Source organism: Micropterus salmoides, unplaced genomic scaffold (genome assembly GCF_014851395.1).
Source record: "Micropterus salmoides isolate LMB-PRFRI ecotype aquatic unplaced genomic scaffold, ASM1485139v1 Ms_hic_scaffold_20, whole genome shotgun sequence".
Classification (NCBI taxonomy): domain Eukaryota; kingdom Metazoa; phylum Chordata; class Actinopteri; order Centrarchiformes; family Centrarchidae; genus Micropterus; species Micropterus salmoides.
The window spans coordinates 5,772,294-5,793,908 of record NW_024041151.1 but is presented as its reverse complement, the minus strand read 5'-3'; the positions used below and the strand labels follow the sequence as shown (position 1 = coordinate 5,793,908).

At 40.1% G+C, this 21,615-nt stretch overlaps 1 protein-coding gene across 1 annotated transcript; it reads left to right on the top strand.

Annotated features, from left to right (window-relative positions):
- Nucleotides 1-837: 837 nt before the first annotated feature.
- naa25 (N-alpha-acetyltransferase 25, NatB auxiliary subunit) lies at nt 838-21,598 on the top strand. Its single transcript, XM_038733773.1, has 24 exons — nt 838-1,033; nt 3,144-3,229; nt 5,948-6,086; nt 6,171-6,289; nt 6,442-6,516; nt 6,608-6,715; nt 7,566-7,644; nt 8,144-8,255; nt 8,336-8,425; nt 9,846-10,018; nt 10,125-10,237; nt 10,326-10,533; nt 12,981-13,070; nt 13,150-13,330; nt 14,831-14,930; nt 15,039-15,190; nt 15,282-15,407; nt 15,619-15,862; nt 17,400-17,523; nt 17,626-17,691; nt 17,783-17,880; nt 17,978-18,088; nt 18,230-18,370; nt 19,382-21,598. The coding sequence occupies exons 1-24, from the start codon at nt 976-978 to the stop codon at nt 19,502-19,504; spliced, it is 2,916 nt and encodes a 971-aa protein (XP_038589701.1). The 5' UTR covers nt 838-975; the 3' UTR covers nt 19,505-21,598.
- Nucleotides 21,599-21,615: the final 17 nt, after the last annotated feature.

Below are 21,615 nucleotides of genomic sequence, written 5' to 3'. Positions count from 1 at the left end.
TTTCAACACAATGTGACGCCCTTGAGTCCTTTCTCCTCCTGTATTGATAAATCCAGAATGCAGTGGTGGAATAAAGTAGATTCACTCAAGTACTGTACTTATTTAAGTAGTTAAGTATTTTTTTTATTTGTACAGTCCAATATCACAAATTGCCTCCAGGGGCTTTTAAGTACAGTTTTGATTGCATGTTATGCTACTTTATACTTCTAAGCCCCTGCAGTTTCACTACATTTCACAGACAGCTAGTTAGGCTGCTTTGCAGAATCAGATTAATACATAATTTACAATCAACTAATAAATGATGATGCGTTATTATACATATGTATATAAAGTAGTTTTAATTAACTTCACATGTACCAGCTGCAACATACATATGAATGCATCGATAATTATAATCCAATAATATAATATTCACAAATGGGCCTTTCTGCATGTATCAAGTATCTTAAGCTTAAAAAAAACAAGCTACTTTTTGCTGCATTATATTTTAAAATTTTGAATTGTCACCTGCAACCTGAATGTTGTTTTTTTTTTTTTTTTTTGTGATCTGAATACTTCGTCCGCCTCTGTGAAGTACATTTTAATGAACACGTCCAAGCCGCAGGTGTTTACAGGTGTGACACCAAAATGTGTGACCTATCAGATCCTGTGACCCCAAAGGGAAGTTAAGGAAGTTAAGCGCCAGAGGCTTTGTTGACAATGTGAAGCGGCTGCAGTTTGGTTAGGTTTAGGCACCAAAAGTACTTGGTTGGGTTTAGATACTAAAAGTACTTCGTTATGGTTAGGAAAACATCGTCGTTTGGGTTTTGGTCACAGAATCTGATAGGTCACAGATTTTGGTGTTACACCGGTGGACAGATAATTAAACGTCTTATTTTACTTTCAGCGAGAAAGAAAAAAAAAATCCTTTAATCGCTCGTAGAGGCGGCTCACAGTGCGCATGTGTGAACATTTACCCAGCAGGTAAACTCCACCATGGCGGCGAGAGGCCATGTGCAGGATCCCAACGACAGGAGACTCAGACCCATATACGGTAAAGACTCATTGGGGAGCTACATGTTTCTGCGTGTTTAGAGGGTTGGAAAAACATTATTGCGCTGTGTACCGGCTCACGTCTTTAAAGTACAATGTGCTGGGGTCGGCGGAGGCAACGATGCGGCCCCACCAGCTCCAACCGCGGACTCTGCTGCCTGCAGCGCCCAATGACAGTGCACCATACCCGGTCTGCCACCGAGCCGGGGTGGGACACGGCTGCCACGGAGCCTCTGGATGAACCCGTGTGTCCATGTGTAACACCTGTAGACACCCTCGGAGCGGTTACAAGCCTTGAATGTTTGCCCGCACGGGTCTGGCTCATTCTCAAAGTCGAAGTGCTTTCTCCTTTTTTGCTAACGGTCGCTATTTGACAGCTAGCAGCTAGCCAGTTAGCTCGTGGACCTGCTGCAGCTGGGTGCATGTTTAAAAAGAAAAGTTGCTCATCAGTGTCCGGTGTGTGTCTCAGATTGACATGTATTTACAGCCCGCAAACCTGTCTGTCTGAATCTGTAACTATCTAAATGTTACATGGGTAGCTTCCAGCTAGCAGTAGGATCATAATAGTGTAAGGACAATGCTTCAAGCTAAGTCCGGTGCACGAGCGGTAGCTAGCTAGCATGCTAACTAGCTAGCATGGAGCTGTCACAGCTCACAGACCCGTTAAGCCCCGAGTGAGCTGCTAAATAACAGAAATGAAGGACATTGGCTTTGTTTTTCTTTTGTATAACCTGAGAATATGTAATGTTTACGAGGAATCTCACCTCGTTATCAGCTGTTTTATATGTTCTTACACTATTCGGTTAGCTTGTAACTTAAGTGCTAATGTTACTAACTGACATTTAACAGTATTTCATGGATCTAAACATGTGAATTAACAGGTTTTGTTGGAGACTTTGTCAAAGCTTTGAGCATCAGTGAGTTTGAAACTGCAGCTACTGTTTGAAAACCACAAATAATTAATATTTACGAATAATCCCACTTGTACCAGCTGTTTTATGTTTTTACACTACTGCTAGCGTTGTAACTGCTACTAACTGACATTTAACAGCATTTCACCGATCTGAAATGAGAATTAATAGGTTTTTGTTGGGAAAGCAGTGAGATCAAACTGTGCATCTTAAGCAAAGTATTTAAAGTGTAGTTTAAAACCATAAATAATTAAGTTAGTCTCTCACAGTTGTCATCGATGGGTGGAGATGCAGGGCTGCTTAGTTTGGCAGCAGACCGTGAACTTACCCTGAATTTAAGTGCCATGTCAGTGTTACTCAAATTTTTCCCTAGACTTTGGTCAACGTTTTGGTTCTCCTGTGATGACAGTAGTTTAAACAGAGAGAATAGATATGATCTACTCACAGTGTGCTGCTGTCTGGTGCAGTTAATTTTGGCATTCAGCTGTCCAGAAGAGGCTGAAGTGTCTGATCTCTGACTGCATGCACATACTTCAGCATAAAACCAACCATTCAGAAAGACTATTAGTGGCCGCTTACCTACGGCTTCAGCTAACAATTATTATTTTCAGTATCCATTAATCTGCAGATTATTTTCTCAAATTAATCTCAAGTTTAAAGGCACATTTTTGCTCCTGGGGGAAAATTGAAGAAACCAGATGGTTAATTATTTGATTAAACTTTTCTTTATGGTCAGAATGGGACAAACACTTGATGCCGAACAGTGGCTCACTTCACAAATCTGAGGGAGAACAAAACTATTAAATAAAATTACTATTATGATAAAATCTTTTTCAACAAATATGATTAGTAAATCTTTTTTTAGTCTCACTGCCCTCAACAAAATAAATATCTTAATAGAAAAAGATTGCTAGTGCTAATTTGTTTGTGATTCAAATGAATTAACCCAGATATTTATTGACGATATATTGAACATTTATTATATTGTTATTGAGGAATATTATATTGCCATAATTATCATTATTGTTTTATTAACCAGCTCTACGAGTAATCAAATTATCATCAGATTAATCACCATTGAAAATTGTTAGTTGCAGCCCGTGAGTGTGTGTGTGTGTGTGTGTGTGAGAGTGATGAATTCAAGTCTAATATTTGCATTTGCCATCATTTATGTAATAATGTTGTCCCTTGTTTCCCCAGATTACCTTGATAATGGAAACAATAAAATGGCAATACAGCAGGCGGATAAACTGCTGAAGAAACATAAGGACCTGCACTGTGCAAAGGTGGGTAATTAAGGTGCAGTTCTCACTGAAAGTGTTGTTTTGTTTGTTTTCCCCACCTTTGTATCGTACATATCTTACATGTTTGATATTTACAATTCAAAATCAGGGAACCTCTGATCCAGCTGGTGACGTTAAGATTATGTCTGTAAACCCCCTCACTCTACAGGATAATTTGGCCAGATAATCTGTTCGACCAGCCTTGGATTGGGAAAACCTTGAGATTGTCGGGAGTGGCTATCAGATTGAAAATCGGCCCAATTATCTATTGTGCAGCCAGCATAGCACACATTAGTCTTATTACATAAGCTTTCATTAAAATATCACTCTATTCCTTACAACACCTGCAGATTTTAATGAGTGTTATTCAAATCCAGTTATATCACTTACTTTAATAGTCACAGATATGTGAAACAGACTTAGATTATCTTGTTTATGCAAACAAATGCCAAATAGTCTTCATAATTAAGGAACAATTAATGTTACTCACTCCACAAAAACCATTGTGAGAAACTCCATAAATTAAACATTAGAATTTTGTATCTGCCTTATCCTTCTCTGTGAGTTATCCAGAAGGAAAAACATCAATAATATAGCGCTTTTAAATAATTAGGTGGCCAGTGAGTTGCACGCAACCAAGTTCATACTCAGGCTCCATCCACGCTGCTACGTTTTTGTTTTAAAACGCAGCACTTTTGCTCTGTTTACGCCTGCGGTCCAGAGAAGAACAGAGAAGTTTGAAAATGCATCTGAACCTGTTCACGCTTGAAAACTCCTGGTAGCGTATTAGTGTGGACAGGCAGAAACGGAGGACTTTGAAAATGAAGTCACTCACATTTAGCATATCATGTCATGACACATCCTTTCCTGATTTGTCAGACTCTAATCAAATAGCTCCTCTCCTCCAGAACAAATCATACAACATCAGCCTGGACTACCAGTAGTGAATACAACATGGATAATAAACTAAAAGCCTTACTGATCTTGGTGCCATGGATCTTCTGCAGCTGCGTAGACAATATGCTTCCTGTTTAGGGCTGTAGCTGTCAATTAATTTAGTAATCGAGTATTCTACAGATTATTCCATCAATTTGAGTAATATTGGAAGATATTGGAATCAACTCATTTCACTGTAACGTTACAACCCAAAGTCAAAAGACCGAATAAACAAAAACAATTATGTTGACATTAGGGGTGTAACGGTACATGTATTTGTACCGGACCATTTCGGTACAGGACTTTCGGAACGGTGCACGTGCACAATGCAATCTTTAACGTTAGATATTAGGCTCGTTTTGTTTGGAACATATGTAAATTCCGAGTTTCCACACAGACATATTAAGTGGCGGACCAAATCTCCGCCTTACGGCGCTACATAATCAGTGTATGCAAAATGTTTGCAAAGTTCAAAATAAACCAGCAGCAATTTAATGTTTGCATTTTTTTCCCATACTGTACCGAAAATAAACCGAACCGTGACGTCAAAATCGAGGTACATACAGAACCGTGACTTTTTTTTGTGTGTGTGTACAGTTACACCCCTAGTTGATAGGGGTGGGAATCACCAGAGGCCCCACGATACGATATTATCTCGATATTTATGTTGCAATCAGATTTTATTGCGATTTTAAATATATTGAGATATATTGCAATTTTTGTTTGTTCATATCACTTTTTCAGTCCTCTATATGGTCCTGCTAAGTTTTCTAGTGGACTAAAAAAAGCAATAGATTTTATTATTCTAGTACCAAAAAGTTAAAACTCCCATCTGCAATTTATATAATAAAATATCGATACTTGGTGTCCATGTATTGATACAGTATTGCCATGGCAAATATCACGATACTATGCTGTATCAGTTTTTTTTCCCCCACCTCTACTAGTTGACATGTCATCAGTGAAGGCGATAAAGCCAGCCGTACCTACATTTGAAGTGCACATGTATTCAAGCCTTTATGGTAAATCCGCTGAAATGGACCAGAGTGAACTGACAGGCAGGTTAACAACTTTATCCTGTCAGTTTCTCTCTTTACAAACTCCCTTTACAATTTTGACTTAACACGGTGTCCCTGGGGTCTTAAAAAGTCTTAAAAGGTAATAAATCAATTGTGCAAAAATCATGGCTTTTAAAAAGTCATGATTTCTCGGCTGCGGCCGAGAATTTTCATTTCGGTGCATCCCTAAAGAATTGTGCCCGCTAGCCTTCATCTCAACTAGCAATTATGATTTACATTAAATGCTAACTTCAACGTTACCGTTAATTTGTGTCTGGTCCGCAGGTGCTTTGTGCTCAGATGCTGGAACTTTGCCATTGTTGTAATGTTGGGCTAGTTCTATTTTACAGCAGACACACTGTACAGAGTTGTTTTAGCTTGAAATTATCCCATACTTTGGACTCTTTCCATCTTTTCTCTGGCCTGTCTCTTCTTCTTATCTTCCCTATTCCTGTTTACACCGGCACACTCATGCCCAGTTGTCATGTGACGTGCATTTTAGAACGGACGGAGATCAATCCTGATACGCAGCTAAAACGCTGGTGTGTACAGAGATCGTAGTAATGTGAACTTAGCCTCAGGCTGCAATTACCTGAATATTTCTATTAGTAACTTCCCTCCAGATGTCAACTTGGCTTTCAAGCATACTTTGTAAACTTAACATTGTTTTTGTCTCCCTACGGCTCCGTCTGCAACTCTTAATTTATATCTTTTCTCATCCTTTCAGGTCCTAAAGGCTATCGGTCTTCAGAGGACTGGAAAGCAGGATGAAGCTTTCACTTTGGCCCAGGAAGTGGCCACTCTAGAGCCCACCGATGACAACTCTCTACAAGCTTTGACTATACTGTACAGAGAGATGCATCGTCGTGAGTACACACACACGCACACAAAGGATGGTAATGACACTAGAAAGACTGTATGTTAAATGTTGTGTTACCTGTTGTTCACAGCGGAGTTGGTTACCAAGCTGTATGAAGCTGCAGTGAAGAAGGTTCCTCTCAGCGAGGAGTATCACTCTCACCTCTTTATGGCTTATGCTCGTGTGGGCGAGTATAAGAAGATGCAGCAGGTGAGAAAGCTCACGCCCACACTTGCATATAAACACGCAAACACAGGTGACTAACAGCTGTGGATTTTGTGCTCCATTGGTAATTTAAAAAGATGGACATATAATCAGAATAATGAAGAGGATGTTGACGACTGCATCTTCGCACTTTACAGGCAGGAATGGCCTTGTATAAGATCGTCCCCAAGAATCCGTATTACTTCTGGTCTGTCATGAGTCTGGTGATGCAGGTATGGGCAGGCTTTTTACAACACAGACGTTCACCAAATATTAATATTAAATTATTCTTAAACTGACGCATGTACTGTGTTTGTTGTTCAGGCCATCTCAGCGCAAGACGAAAAACTGGCCCAAACTATGTTTCTGCCTCTGGCTGAACGCATGGTGGAGAAAATGGTCAAGGAGGAGAAGATTGAAGCAGAAGCAGAGGTGAGTAAGATGTCTGCTCGACCAGAAGCATTCATGTTGTTTAAATTCTGATTTATTTTTAGATGTCTTTAAATATGGGTTTTGTTGTGCAGTTTTACTGATGGTTCAACATTTGGTTTAATTATCTCCTTTTTTACAGTTAGTCAGGTCACAAATAACAAATTTCACAGAAGATGTTTTACAGTCCGCGCAGAATGCTACACCGTCTATTAGGGATGCAAATTAACTGACAGAAAATAGCAAAAAAACAGCACGTTTGGTGTTCGGCCTAATAAGTCAAGACCAATTACATTTTACCAAACAATTATGTTGACATGTCGGCAGTGTGGAAGCATTTTAAAGTGTCAGAGAAAGACGCAAAAGTCGCCGTTTGCAGACACTGTTCACTTGAATTGTCTCCTAGCAAATCCACTCCATCTGTGGCTGACTTCTTAGAAAGGGCAACAAACGGTCTCACCCGCTTGCGTGTTTCTCGTCTGTGAGAAGGCGATTAAGCTAGCCGCACCTAAATTTGGAGTGCACACGTATTCAAGCCTTTATGGTAAATCCACTGAAACGGACCAGTGCGAGCTGACAGGCAGGTTAGAGACTTTATTCTGTCAGTTTCTCTCTTTACAAAGACAAGTTTTGCAGTATGAGAGTCCTGCCTAAGAGAGGCTGTGAAGTCTTCATGCTACGCCGTACGAGAACCACATACAACATTATTTATCAAACTGGGTCGGACTTGTTGAATTTAGCGTTAAATATAATACGATTCCCACTTTTTCAAATGTAACTTCCAGAAACATATCTACTGTTACTATTTAAATATTTACACTTGTTTTTGTTTTGTTTTTCTCTGTGACTGTAGGTGCAGCTGTATTTTATGATCCTGGAGCGTTTGGGAAAGTGTGTAGAGGCTCTTGAAGTGATCAGGGGCCCACTTGGTGGTAGGTGTACTTTGTGTGTTTTTCACCTGTTTCAAGACTTGTAAAGCATGAAAGATCATCAAACTTTAAGTTTCATCAATAATAATTTCAATTAATTTACTTTATTGTTAATTTAACCGCAGCCCTTTTGCCAAGATATTCTAAAAATCAATGAAGTGGCAGTTTAAGAAATGAAAATGGAGGTCGGTGAGATGCAGAAATTACATTAGCATTAGCAATAGCATTGTCGACATAGCACACAAATCATACAGAGCAAAAACATTGATGCAATAACATTATGATGATGTCTGCTATTTAGTATTATAGGTAAACAAAGCAATGTGAAGCAACAGAATACACACAATCAATATTGTTAATAACCACATTCTGCACACAGCAGGAAGATGTAGATAAAATGTAATATTAAAAAACAATAATAATTTAAAACATAGTGAAATGTTTGAAGACATTAAAATGGTCAGACGTGGTCCTCACCTTACATTTGTGTATCTCTGCACAGAGAAGCTGACCAGTGAGCTGCAGAGCAGAGAAAACAAGTGTATGATGCTCTACCAGAGATTACAGCGCTGGCCGGAGTGCAACGCCTTGTCCCACAAGCTGCTGCTCAAAAAGTGAGTATAGGCTCACACCTGCCTCTAAGACACTTGTGTGAACAAGCACAAGTTACAGACCTGTGTGTTTCTGTTTCTAGTCCTGATGACTGGCAGTTCTATACCTCCTACTTTGACTCTCTCTTCCACCTGATTGATCAGTCGTGGAGCCCGCCAGAAGAAGGCGAACAGTGAGTACAAAGGATTTTTATTTTAAGTGTGTGTGTGTGGGGGGGGGGGGGGGGTCCGTCCAGCAGATTTCAGTATTTGAGGGTTTAAAAAAAAAACAAAAACCTGCAAACATTTTACAGAAACATTTAAGGGAAACAAGGGTCCCTTAAATGTACTTAAGTTCTGACCTAAATATGCTAAGCAGGACATTATACAGCTGAGAAATCTACTTTTTATTGCCAAAAGGTCTGAAATGCTGCATGAAACATAGTATTTGAACAAATTAACAAGTATTGACAGTGTGCGGAAGCTGATTTATTTATTTTTTTAAACCATAGCTTTATCTCCTACCTGTCTACATACAATGTGTAGGAGATGGTGGTACAATATAAAACTTCTGTTTTTGTTTATTATAATTAACAATAATTGTGCTTGATGGTCAGAAACACATTGTACAATAGGTGTAGGGCTAAATACGTTTTTGGTAGTAATAATTTATTTGTATAGAGACAACAAAGTGCTTGACAACAGTCATCACACACAATGGCCTTTCACCAATTACTATTTAACTTTCATGCATTCATTATCCATTTACCAGCATTTATGTCATTGTGATATTAAAATGCTGTTTAAAAAAACATGGCATCTTTTCATGATGCAGTAGAGATTAAACGCACTCGGGACACCAGACAAACCATGAGAGGGACAGTGTCTGAATCGGCTTTCTGTCATTTACGTGTCTAAATGCGGCTCCATGGTTAATAATCCCTTTTAATATTACAACTTCTAGACAGCAGATTTGGAAGGAGATTAGCTAGCAGGGTTAATAATTCCATAAAGGTGCTGATGTGCCTCAGATAACATTTTTCAAGACAAACTACTGCAAACTGTTTATCTGCCGTCATAAACGCAGATAATAACTGATCTGCTATAAGTGCCTTCATCAGTGTCGCATAATTTCCTGCTCACTGTAAAGTGCTGGTGTTGGTATGACAAGGTGGCTAATTGACAGAGAGCTCATCCTTGTGCCTGCAGGTATTCACCCTGCTGAGTTGTCCTTGAGCTGCTGTGAGCTCCTGTAGTGCTGTAGGAGAAACTCTTAATGTTAATAGTAGAAATCTCAAAGGGGCTGAAAAATGGCAAATGTTCCCCAGTTTCAGCTTTTTAATTGTAAAGATTTGCTGATTTTGAAGGGGAAGACATAGATGGACATAAAGCCATTTAAATTAATCCATACTGTTAAAAACATTCTCACAAGGAGTACTCAGTGGAAGGTTTAAACATCCATTAACTTATTTTGTTGGCCATTGGTTTTCAGCAGAAACAAGTTGCGAACACAAACGACATACAATATATGAGATTCTGTAATGAATTGGCGCTATATAAATAAAAATGTTAACATTCTCCAGCATTGATCTATGTCTTTCTGTCTGTCTCCAGCTGTTTGGAGGGTTCGGTACATCACACTGTGGCTGAAGTGGTGAGGTTTGTGGAAGAGAGAATTAAAGGGGAGGACGGCAAAGACTCTCGTTCACTCAGAGGACCCTATTTAGCTCGGCTTGAATTAATCCACAGACTGAGAGAAAGGGGCTGTCCTGAAGAAAGCCTGCTAGGTAAAACACATGGGCTGTAAAAACAGTTGCTTTTGCTCCCGTCTTGAGTTTCGCCCTTTGCCAGGTGCTTTAGCGTTTGTATGTGACTCTATGTGGCTTTAAACAGGTGAGCCTTTAGAGCTAATGTTGCAGTTCTTTGGCAAGTTTGGAGACAAACCCTGCTGCATCACCGACCTAAAAATATACCTCCATCTGCTCCCACCTGATCAACACGTTCAGGTAAGAGCGCAGGTTACAGCAGTATTGTTGAACTGATTCTTGTGAAGTGTTGGGCTGTGAAACACATTTCTCCTCTCAACTCTTTTAGTTCATTAACCGCCTGAGCGAAGCTGTTCCACTAGGGGAGCAGGGAGAGGAGGGATTCGCTTTTCCGGAGGATACCAAAGCACTACAGAGGCATTTGTGTGTGTGTCAGCTGAGTCGTGCACTCGGGCTGCATCACTCTCTGGATGTGGATGGAAAACTGCGGCTTATCACGGAGCTCAAAGCCCACTATCGTCACGGACTGAAGTTTGGTAAGAGCACAATTATTCATTCTTAGACCTTTATGTTACGTTAACGTGGTCCAAATCATCAGATTGTGCTGTACATGGAGCAAAGAGGCACATAATCATGTTAGAAACTCAAGCAAACCAGACAGATTTGTGGCTGTGTTTTCACACCTGCTTTTTTTGACTGGGTTAATCAGTCTGTGGTTGGTTTTCCCCCTTGCAAATGAATTAGGACTGAATTTTTCTATTGTGATATTTGTTGAGAGAAAAAGGGACTGAAAAAAGATTAACTAATCATATTTTTTGAAAAAAAGGTTTGATCATAATTGTTTTAATTAAAGTGTTATACCTCAAATTTGTGAAGTGATCCACTGTTTAGCAAGTGTTTGTCACGTTCTGACTAAAGAAAAGTTTAACCACACAAATAACATATCTGGTTTCTTAAATTTTCACTCAGGAGCAAAAATCAATTTAAACTTGAAAGAAATAATGATTTGACATTTATCGTGGTATTATCGATATCAAATTATGTGAAATTTCTTTATCGTGTTAACGTTTTTGGCCTCATCGGTCAGCCCTACCTGAGATGTGGCAGCTTCATCACACCTCCCACCTCAGCCTGTGTAGTTGTAACCGTGCATGATGGGTCCATGTTGTTGATGCCACACCATAAATCTGCCACCGTGGTGGTTCAGCTAGAAAAGGAATTCATCAGACCACCAGACCACATTTTCCATGTTTGCCTAACCCTGATCATTAGCTAATCTTTTGATGAGTTGTCCTGTTTGTGTTTTTTTTATATCATTCAGAAGCAACTCTACAGACTTGACAATGCAAATCTTCTAGCAGCAAAAGTCATAAGGTTTTCAGTAAACCATTCACATGCAAAGCAAGTGTGGGAATGTTCCTGTTTCATGCACTTGTTTATATAGTAGCACATTTGCATTTGGAAAGTGAAAGGAGCAGGCTTTCCGTCTTTCTGCTCACTAAACATCTGGCAGCATCAGCACTTGACATAAGATTAGAAACCTCCTATGAAACACCTGTTTTATACAACTAAGAAGTTTGCTGGCAGCTCGAGAAGCAGCATGTTTGGCAAACATCATCATCAGTATGTGTTGGTACTTATTAGGGATGAAATGATTACCGGTTTACAGATAAACCATGGTAAAATTCCCGATAGTTATTATTACCATACACCACACAAATAAGTGCGTACAAGACGCGGCACAGAGATTTTTCAGTCACTCTTAAGTCTGGTCGTATTTTTTTATAAGGGAAAAAAAAATGCCTTTATAGTGAACGCAGGGTGAGTTGGCGTCTAGCTTTAGTTTCTCTCTGACTTGCTAACAGCTTGTAAACCGAAGCTCTCAGTGTTGCTGCTCTTGTAAAAACGCTACATGTTCTGCTGCTGTGTGCGTCGTGTCTGCAGACTCCACTTCCACTGCACATGAAAACACTTCATGCAGTTTAGTCAACCAGCCGTGCTGGTTGACTAAACTGCATGAAGTGTTTTCATCTTGTTCATTTTTAATCCAGCAGCTGTCAAATTGGTTGTAAAAGTTTCAGAACAGGAGAAACGCTACAGACTCCTCTGTATTTATGTCAGTTGTTGGGCTCATTGCACTTACTATCACTGTCTTCTAAAGACTTGTTGGTTTTAATGTAATTGTGCATGGATTCAGTGCATTACCTATAAAATATATTATCTTGATAAGGATGTACACTTGGATTGTTTCCATGTGTTTACAAAGGATATTGGCTGTTTTATTGTTTATGCAAACAAAATGGCAATTTTATTTGTAGTTTTCAATATAAGTTGTTGAAATAGTTTCAGTGTGTGTATCGGTACATTTTAATATATTTTATTTGGCACATTTTTACAATACCGGACTCAGGGGTGGGAAAATCCAGAAGACAAGTTCGGTGTCTTATCAGCGACTTTATAAAACATACTTCTGATGGAGAAAGTCAGCAGAGCAGACGCATACATGGAGAGAGAGACAGGAAGAGGCGGGGCAAGCAGGTGTGTTTGCAGCGGAGGTGTAGGTGGGGATAACTGAAAGGAAAGCGTGTGGAATAAATGAAAAAAGTGAGTAAACACTAAAATAAGGTGGAGAGTGAATTAGAATAAAAATGATGAAATGAGATGAAACAGAAAAATACTGCTGCCGCCACAGATTCAGGTGGAGACCAGCAGTCCTGATTTTTCACGTGTTTAAAAGTATTTTTAAGGTTTAAAAGAGGATCATTGTAATTGTTATATTTCAACATGTTCAACAATCATATTTGCTTGTTTTGTTAGATATGTATCAAGTGTTTTGTAGAAAAGGGTTTATCTTCCTTAATGTGAGGTGTCTGAAACTCGGGTATCTCTTTGGAGCTGGTATAAAATGGTTTTTATTACCGATGCCTTCCTATGAACAGTCACTGCATTAGTTTGTTCTGACTTGTTGATGTCTGTTTAACAGGGAAGACCGCTCTGAAGACGGAGCTGCAGTTTTCCGATATGTATTGTCTCATGGCAGCTCACGTATACATTGACTTATGGACGGACACCGGTGAGTTTTTCCTTTTTATTCCAGATCTGTCTCTGTTTCCGCGATGACGTCTCTAAATGTGTCGCGCTCTGTGTTTTAGGGGACGAGAACATGGTGTGGCAGGGTTTGGGTGTCCTCCAGGAGGGTCTGTCTCACAGTCCCTCCAACGCCCAGTTCAAGCTGCTCCTGCTGCTCCTCTACTGTCACCTGGGAGCCTTTGAGCCTGTAGTGGATCTCTACTCCAGCCTGGATGCCAAGCACGTGCAGCACGACACTATAGGGTCAGTACAAAAACACAGTCACCTTTTAATTGCATCTGTATTCTTTAGGAATGTCTTCTAAGAACTGGGGATTAATTTGGGATTAAAAACACAACAGAGTTATTGGTGAAGCCTCCTACACTGACTTTCAGGAGAAGCACTAAGGGGAGAGAGTGTTGTGCCACTCTTTTACAACAGACACTGTGATGACCTATTATTGCTTTCCTCACAGTCTGGAGTGCTAGATTAAAGTAAAATTATCACATGTGGGCTTGTTGTGATCAAGCAGATGGTATAGTTGGATTAGCTTTCTAGGTTATTAATGCAAAAATAATTAAAGTGCTTAAATCTGTGATATTTACCGATGAGCTATTTGCATTGGGCTGTAAGTAAACACTGAAGTAACTGACATGAATTAAAAAAATTTAATGTGAATACTGTAACAACAAAAGGTTAATGACGTGGGGGAAATTATGTATTTCTGTAATGTCAACCAGTGTCTGAAAATGTACCGTGACAATGGAGGTTAACGTCTTGAAGACATTCTTTGTAAATAAGTAATGCCTGTTGTCCACTAGAGGATTTTCCAATCTTAAAATGATTTTAAAAATGAGAGATACCACAGACACCAAACCATGTTTAACATTTTAATCTTAAGACCGCACACACATGACTATTCCCGTCCAGGCTCAGAACCACAAACTTGGCATTTATATACTTACAAATACTATACAAATTCAGAGTCACGGTTTGGTGGACTTGTGACGCTTCCCGATCAGCTCGCTCTCATTGGCTGTTTCGGGTTTCTGATCAGATGCTCCCCGATTTCGAATAGTAAATATATCTGGGAGCCTCTGATCCAGTCTGCAACTTTAAGTAAGGAATAATTTGGGCCGATAATCTATTCAGACCAGCCCCAGATCGGGGACACCCCCGCGACTGTCTACCCTTTTATCCTCTAGTGTGGGCCAGCATAAGGAGTGAATTAACAAACACTCAATTTGCATGATTGCAGGTTTTGTTATTGTTTTTTTTTTGTTTTTTTTCTTCCAGAAATTCACACACATTGAGTGGTGGGAAATGAATGAATCTGAGTAATTTTACAAGTGATCAGAGTTTGATTTATTACTGCCGAAACTCTCAGTTGTTACAGAATCATCACAGTTTTCCAATAAGTTGCGAGGACCTTTGTGGAGAGAGAATGTGTCTCTTTTGCATCCTGCACAAGGTGTCTCAAAACATGAATGAATACCTCTTCTCCCATTGTCTGGGTTATTATATCTCTGCCTGAATGCCTGGCAAGTTAGGACAGCTCTGGAGCTCTTCTGAATATCCACACAGATTGACTGATTGTTGAGAAAGCTGCTAAAATGCTTTTACTCTTTTACAAAATGTGTTTGTAAGAGGATTTTTTGGGGGGCAAATGGCACTAATTCCTTTCTGTAAGATGTTTGAGAAACACAAGCCCAGACCAGCTTTTAACAGTGTGTAAAAATGCTTTCCTCTTTTTAAAATCTCCAGGTTTCTGTTAACACGCTACGCTGAGTCATTGGGTCAGTTTGCTGCAGCCTCCCAGTCCTGTAATTTCTCCCTCAGGTTTTTCCACTCTAACCAGAAAGATGTAAGTCCATACCTCCTTGTGATTTAATGATTCAACACTTTTAAAAGCCAGGGTTGCGTGTTCTCATTTTACCTTGTTCATTTATCTCTCCTTCTCCCCGCCCACCAGACCTCAGAGTATATCATCCAGGCGTATAAGTACGGAGCGTTTGAGAAAATCCCAGAGTTCATTGCTCTCAGGAACAGGTTGAACCAATCGCTGCATTTTGCTCAGGTCCGCACCGAGAGGATGCTGCTGGACCTGTTCCTTGAGGCAGATATGTGAGAATATACTCAAAACACGCACAAAATTATAGCGACTTTGTACTGTTGAATTGAGTTCTTCATTTAAGTGTTTTTGTCTGTCTTCCAGTGTATTGAGTTTGGAGGAGAGTGTGAAGGCCATGTCTTTGTCTGCAGAGGAGGATGATATACCCTGGGATAATATGAGGGACAACAGAGACCTTACCGTTTTTACCAGCTGGGACCCTAAAGAGAGGTATATAATCTTTGCTGACAACCACTCGTATCCAAAGCCAAACCAAAGATGTAATGCATTCATAGTTTTTGTTTTAAATGGTTGCCTTTTATTTAGTTTAGTGCTATTTTCATTGCAGAATAAAGGTCGTCAACGAATCATTTTCATCATAGTTTTTGTTTATGACATTAACTCCTTTCCTTACCAGCCCGTGCGCCTCTTCCTTTCACAGACAGTTAACTGACGAGCACAAGCGTCGGTCTCTAGAGGAGGAGTCTGTCTGGCTGAGGATACGCTCTCTGACGCTTCGCCTCCTCACCTCTATGACCGCGCTGGGACACGCACCCTCACAACAGAACTCTGAGACGATCAATGAAAACGGAGTCGGAGACAAGACCTCGATCTTCAGCAGCCTCCTCACTCAGCTCAACCAGACTCTACAGACCGCCGCTCAGATAGCAGAAAAATGCACACAGGTATGTTCAGCATGTTCATAAAAACACTTAACACATTCGTGGGATTTGCTTGAAATCAGGACAGAAAATGTTGCCAGATCTTATAATCTTCCTGTTTTTGTAGTATGCCTTTGCTTTTCAAGTTTAAGGTGTGTGATTAACATCCTCCAGACAACGTTATTGAGATGTTGGTGCAGTCTGTTTTTATCTGAGGAAATCCACCCATGGACGTGTCCATAGTCCGTGATCAAAAACAAGTTTTATGTACTCCTGTAATCTGCTGCTGGTCAGACCGAGCCTATGAAGAACTTTAAACTGTACTAGCTTCTTCTTCTTGACGAGGAATGAACCAGACTTAACTGCTAACTACCAACACATTTGTGAGTCTACTTCCTGTTCCCTTTGCAGCTCAACGTGGTCTAAGGAAGGAGATGCAGCTACGTGAATTGTCTCGTAATAAATACTACACCCTTTTTCTATGGTCAATGTTCAGGCGTTCTGCAGGGCCACGAGATGGAGAGAAAACTTGTAAGCTGTAGGTATCAGAAGAAGTTAGACTGGAGAGGGCAAAACGGTCAGTGTTTGTTTAATTGGGACATAAGAACCTTCTCTAAAAGGTCCTTTAAGGCCAATTTGTATTTCTGTGTTCAGACAGCGGGGACTATCTGCGTCATGAGCATTTATACTTGTGTGTCGGTGGTGGTTGCTCTGCAGTTACACCGCCAAAACGCTATTTGGTGGTGGGGTTTCTATTTTTCCACTGTGTTGAGTTTCTTCTTCTTCGTTGGCGTAGGCTCCTACAAACAATGACGACTGGAACTGAGCGGTTGGAGTTGGAGCTGATCGATGTTGTTAGCAGTTACTTCTAGTGAAATTACTAAAATGCAGAAACGTGAGAAGGCATCAGAGGAGATGGTGTGTACGACTCTTGAACCGGTTGAGGCAGAAGAAGAACAAAACGGAAATGCGCAGGAGGAAATGCAATGCTACAAAGCCGACCGATCACAGTTCTTGCGGTTACTTTCATCACAACTTGTAGTCGCATTTTTGGGGAAGTGTGCGTCAGGCTACGGCGCGGGGTACGCGGCTATGCGTAGGATAAGGTGTAACTTCGACAGGTGAAGATTCGACACAAGTATAAATTGGCCTCTAGGCAGTTCAAATGTTAGGAGCTCACAGACAACAGGATTATATATGAGAAGAGCTTCCTCTGTGGCAGCAGGGCACAGATTAGAACGGGCAGTACTGTTCCATGTGTGCCCTCAAGGGGATTTCTTTATCCACCAACTCCTGGACCAAAAGCCACAACTTGATCAATAATGAAACCTATAATTTGGCTTTTTCTTATGTCTCTTTTAAAACTTTCCTCTAATTTGTAATTAAGGTGTGCGTGTGGTCTTTTGACTCCCTAAAAAGTACTTTGATTGTTGGTTCCAACAAACATTTCAGTCGCACAATCACATTGGAAATAATGTAAATCTTTGTAGTACATTAGAGTGACATACTGTGAGAACTGTGTGGAGTACATTTCTGTAATGGTGTTTGTGTTGGACTGCAGTATCCATTCCTGGGCCCACCCTCCACACGTCTGGCCCCGGCGCTGTCCAGTGGGAGCTGTCAGTGCCAGGCTGCAGCCCTCCAGCTGTCTGTCCACCTACAGGAGCTGGAGACTGTCGGACTTGGTGAGAAGAGACGGCAGAAACACAAAGCAGATGCAGAGTCTGATGCCTTGATTTTTGCCTGATGCTTTTACGCTTACCACTCCTTTCTTTTTACCCTCTTAGATGAGTCGTCAGAGCTTCAAACCCAGATCTGTAACGGTTTCAAATCATTAGTAGTTCAGCTTCAAGGTGAGTTAGCAGCTGGATTTCTAAACCTCTAGCACAGTAAACTGCAGATGTTTATTCTGTTGTGCTTCATGTTTCCCTCTTTCTGTCACAGAAATACTAAATAAATGCAATGGGGATTTATTGGAAATGAAAGAGGGTAAATTAAAAACCTGGCCCTCCTTATTAGAAAACCTAATCTTCTTTGTTGAGGTGAGACATCTCTGCTTCTGCTCATAGACGCACAGTTTCCTACCTATACTGGATCTGATATGTTGAAGGTGTAACATGTTAATGTTATTCTGCACAGACGGTGTGCATAGTCTTTTGGATGGCTAGTCACTGTGCCAAGATCCTCCGACCACTCAAGACTAGTCTACAGAAGAAGAAAAAGAAGAAAAAGGATTCAAACACAGCTCTGGTACAGTTTTAATCCTTGTATTATATCTCCATGTATACGTGGGGCTCATATATTAGGAACACAGTATTCTGTAGTTCACTCGCTGACCTGATAAGTAATATTTAGTAGTAACTCTCCACTGATGATTTGTGTCTCTTGCAGCCAGCGGTGGTGTGTGGGTTCCAGGAGCTGACAGGGAGCTTGCAGGACCTGCTTACCCAGGCTTTGGAGCATATAAAGGGGCAGGAGTCTGGCATCACAGCCCTTAAACTGGCCAGTTTAACCTTGGAAGAATACCCACAGGTTAGTGTGCCGGTTCCTTTTGCCACATCTACATTCATTTATAGAAAAAACTTCAACAACAAAAAGATGCTCCATGCTTCATATATACTCACAAGCCTTGCAAAGTGAAGCTTCTCTCATAAATGTGTTTAAATATCAGAGAATATTCAAGTTTTTTTTACTTGTAAAGTAATCTTTGTCTTGCATTATTACCCCTACCCGCTGGCTCCTTTATTACAATGGACCTTATGTGCAGTTGTACCTTTTTACATCTTTATTATATTACCCATAAAAAAGAGCCCATATAATAGATTTAGAGAGATTTGAACTACTATAAGAACACTGGGAAGATAATTAGGCTACACATTTACTCCATGTGATGCCAACAAGCCTCGCTGGCTTTGTCGTCCGCCACGATATTAGATTTAGCCGTCAACTTGTCTTTACATTCATAATTTCCTTACACTACCGATGTGCATTCCTCCTGGAGAAATACAGAGCATGTTCAGTTGCGAAAAAACTCCGCCTGCACGGCCGAACGCGCACCTCCTCCAATTAAGTTAACACGGACTCAACTAACCAACATCTTATCCGTCGTTGTACTGTTGAACTCCAGTGTAGGCAGTCAGAGTTTGTTAATCCTGAGTTTGCCTGATAACCCTGAGTTAACTCTGAGTAGGATGAACTCCCTTCGAAGTACAGGCCACTGGCTTGTAAAACAAAATCTAAAGTGGAACCAACATGCAATTCTTTCTAATTCGTTGAAACACAACCCATGTAGCCTGTCCTAAAATACATTGCGGCGAGAACATTTCTACAGGTGAAATCAGGTTGGCGGCAGCAGATGGACAGTGAATTTTTTTCCCCCTATGTTATGATAGTAGTTTGAATTTTGAATAAAAAGTGATGGCGAGTAAAAACTGTTCTGCTCTTCTGTCTTCAATGGAACAAACAGCAAGAATTATTATGTTACATCGTGCATAGTTGCTGTGTTCTGAGATCCCGTCTGTATTTTCTGTGTATGTGTTTCAGGAGGAAGCATCATATATGAAGGCTGCTATGGACAAGGTGCAGAGCAGTTACCTGCGCTCACTACAGGAGGTGGGAGACCTGCTCAAGAAGAGAGCAGAAACTATAAAGAACCTCAAGATCTGAACACCATCACACACACCCAAATAAAGACGACTCATACCCCCACCATCACCCCCCAAATGCCCGATACCCCCACCGTCTGTCAGTCTGCGAGCCAACCTACGAGTCCTACTTTGCTTGCTGGTCCGACAAACCCCGACTCCACCCGCCCGAACACACAGACGCCGCTGACCTCCTTCCTCCTTTTCTTGCATATTTCTCACAGAGCGTTTGTGAGCTCTCGATCTGCATTCATGTTTTTCTTTTTTTTTTCTTTCACTTCAACACACACACCTCTGGGACATTTGCAACTCTTAATAGCACACAAGCTTGTAAGTAAACTCATGAATTTATACAGCAGTTATGAGTGAAAATGAGGAAGAAAAAAAGACGTGTTCCTTTTTTTTAAAGAAATGGAAATAGAGCAAAATTAGGGGAAATGATTAAGCAGTTTTAGATGAACGAATCTAATAAATTATTGTACATAGCAAAGATCAACTACCACAGCTCCTTGACTGACTAAATGAGAATATAAGACACAATAAACCACTATTCAGTTTGTTTGTCAGTTATGTTTCCTCTTTATTCTTCACTTTGCTTCTTCTGAGTCACCAGAAGACAAAGTCACACATACAGGGACTGTTAACACTAAGGAGGAAAGTTCTTAACAATGTGCTGCTTTTCCAGCTGTTTCTCTCCATCAAGAGCAAACAGGCACAATTTTGCATTGAACTTATTCACTGTATGGAAATATGGACACGGTGGCTACCTGCAGAAGGCCTTCAGACTGAAGTTTCCCATTCAAGAATTCTTTTTCTTTTTCTTCTTTGTGTAGCTCGTGTGTCGCTTTGGTACTGAAAGTGGAACCACCTCTGTAGTTGCAGTGTTATAAAGAGCAGTGGTGAGATGAGTTAAATAACCAGGACATGTTTTTTAAGAAAAATCTGAATTGTCTGCCACTATTGTTTGTCCTTTTTTTTTTTTTTTTTTTTTTTTTTTTTTTTTTTTTTAAATATATAAATATAAAAATACTTGTAGAAGTGGTGCTTGTAAACATGTCTGTTGTGGAATCGGGGTTTCTTAGCACAAAGACAAATCAGACACAGGATCAAATAATCAGAATCCTTTTTAAGACTGAACTGATTAATAATAATAATTTAAGAGACCATGAGCAAATATATTAATTAGTGTTCATCAAAACTGTTTTCTATTTGTCATCCACACCTTCCTTCTTGACTACAGACATGGAAAGTCTTTGTAGCAGCGTGAAAATGCCACTTGATTTTAATTAAGAGAACAATTACAATGACTTTTCATGGAGTGACAAAGAGTCAGTCTAGACCAGAACAATAAGAGGGTTTTGTTCACTTTGACCCAGATCTAATTGTACAGGCAGTTATTTTGAGCCAAGATGCAGCTCTGTAGAATATTAGCTGTCATAAACAGGTCAAACCCAGGCAGGTGTGTTCCACAGACAAACATTGGACCTAATTGTAAATAAAAGTTTGAGGCCGCCTTTTCAAAGTACAGTGTGCGAGGACATTAGTGTGTTTTAAGAGCAGCTGCAGTAGAGACTATGAGATTATGTCCTGTGTTCATGTTTTTTTTTGTCATTCCCACTTACTTAAGACACCTCCACCCCAAAACGTCTCGTGAACCAAAACAATTTGGTCAGCATCTTCTCAGTTTGTAAAAAAAAAAAAAAAAAAAAAATGTTATAAATAACTAATGAGAAATTAACCGGAGATTAAAGCAGGCCGTGACATAGTTTACAAACAGCACAGAAGAGCACTGATGGACGGCTGCTGGCACCGCAGGTAGTTGCATTTTTGTTTAACTATTTTATTAAGAATTTGGCAGAGCAATGTGAAAATGTGAGGACACAGTGACTCCCCCCACCCCCACCCCTTCATGTTAGTCTTGTATATGCATACAATCACATCTGCTAATGAATGCCTTCTTTTTTTTTTGAAGACTCACTCCGAAGATGTTTGTAATCTGACTACGTGTGTTGTTGAGGTTCAGAATGATGGTTGACAATCTGGAGCGTCATCTCACCACCTTCTTTTGTTAGAAAATGGAAAACAGAAACACTGGAATGTCAAAAGCTTTTTTAAATAAAAAAAATAAGTAAA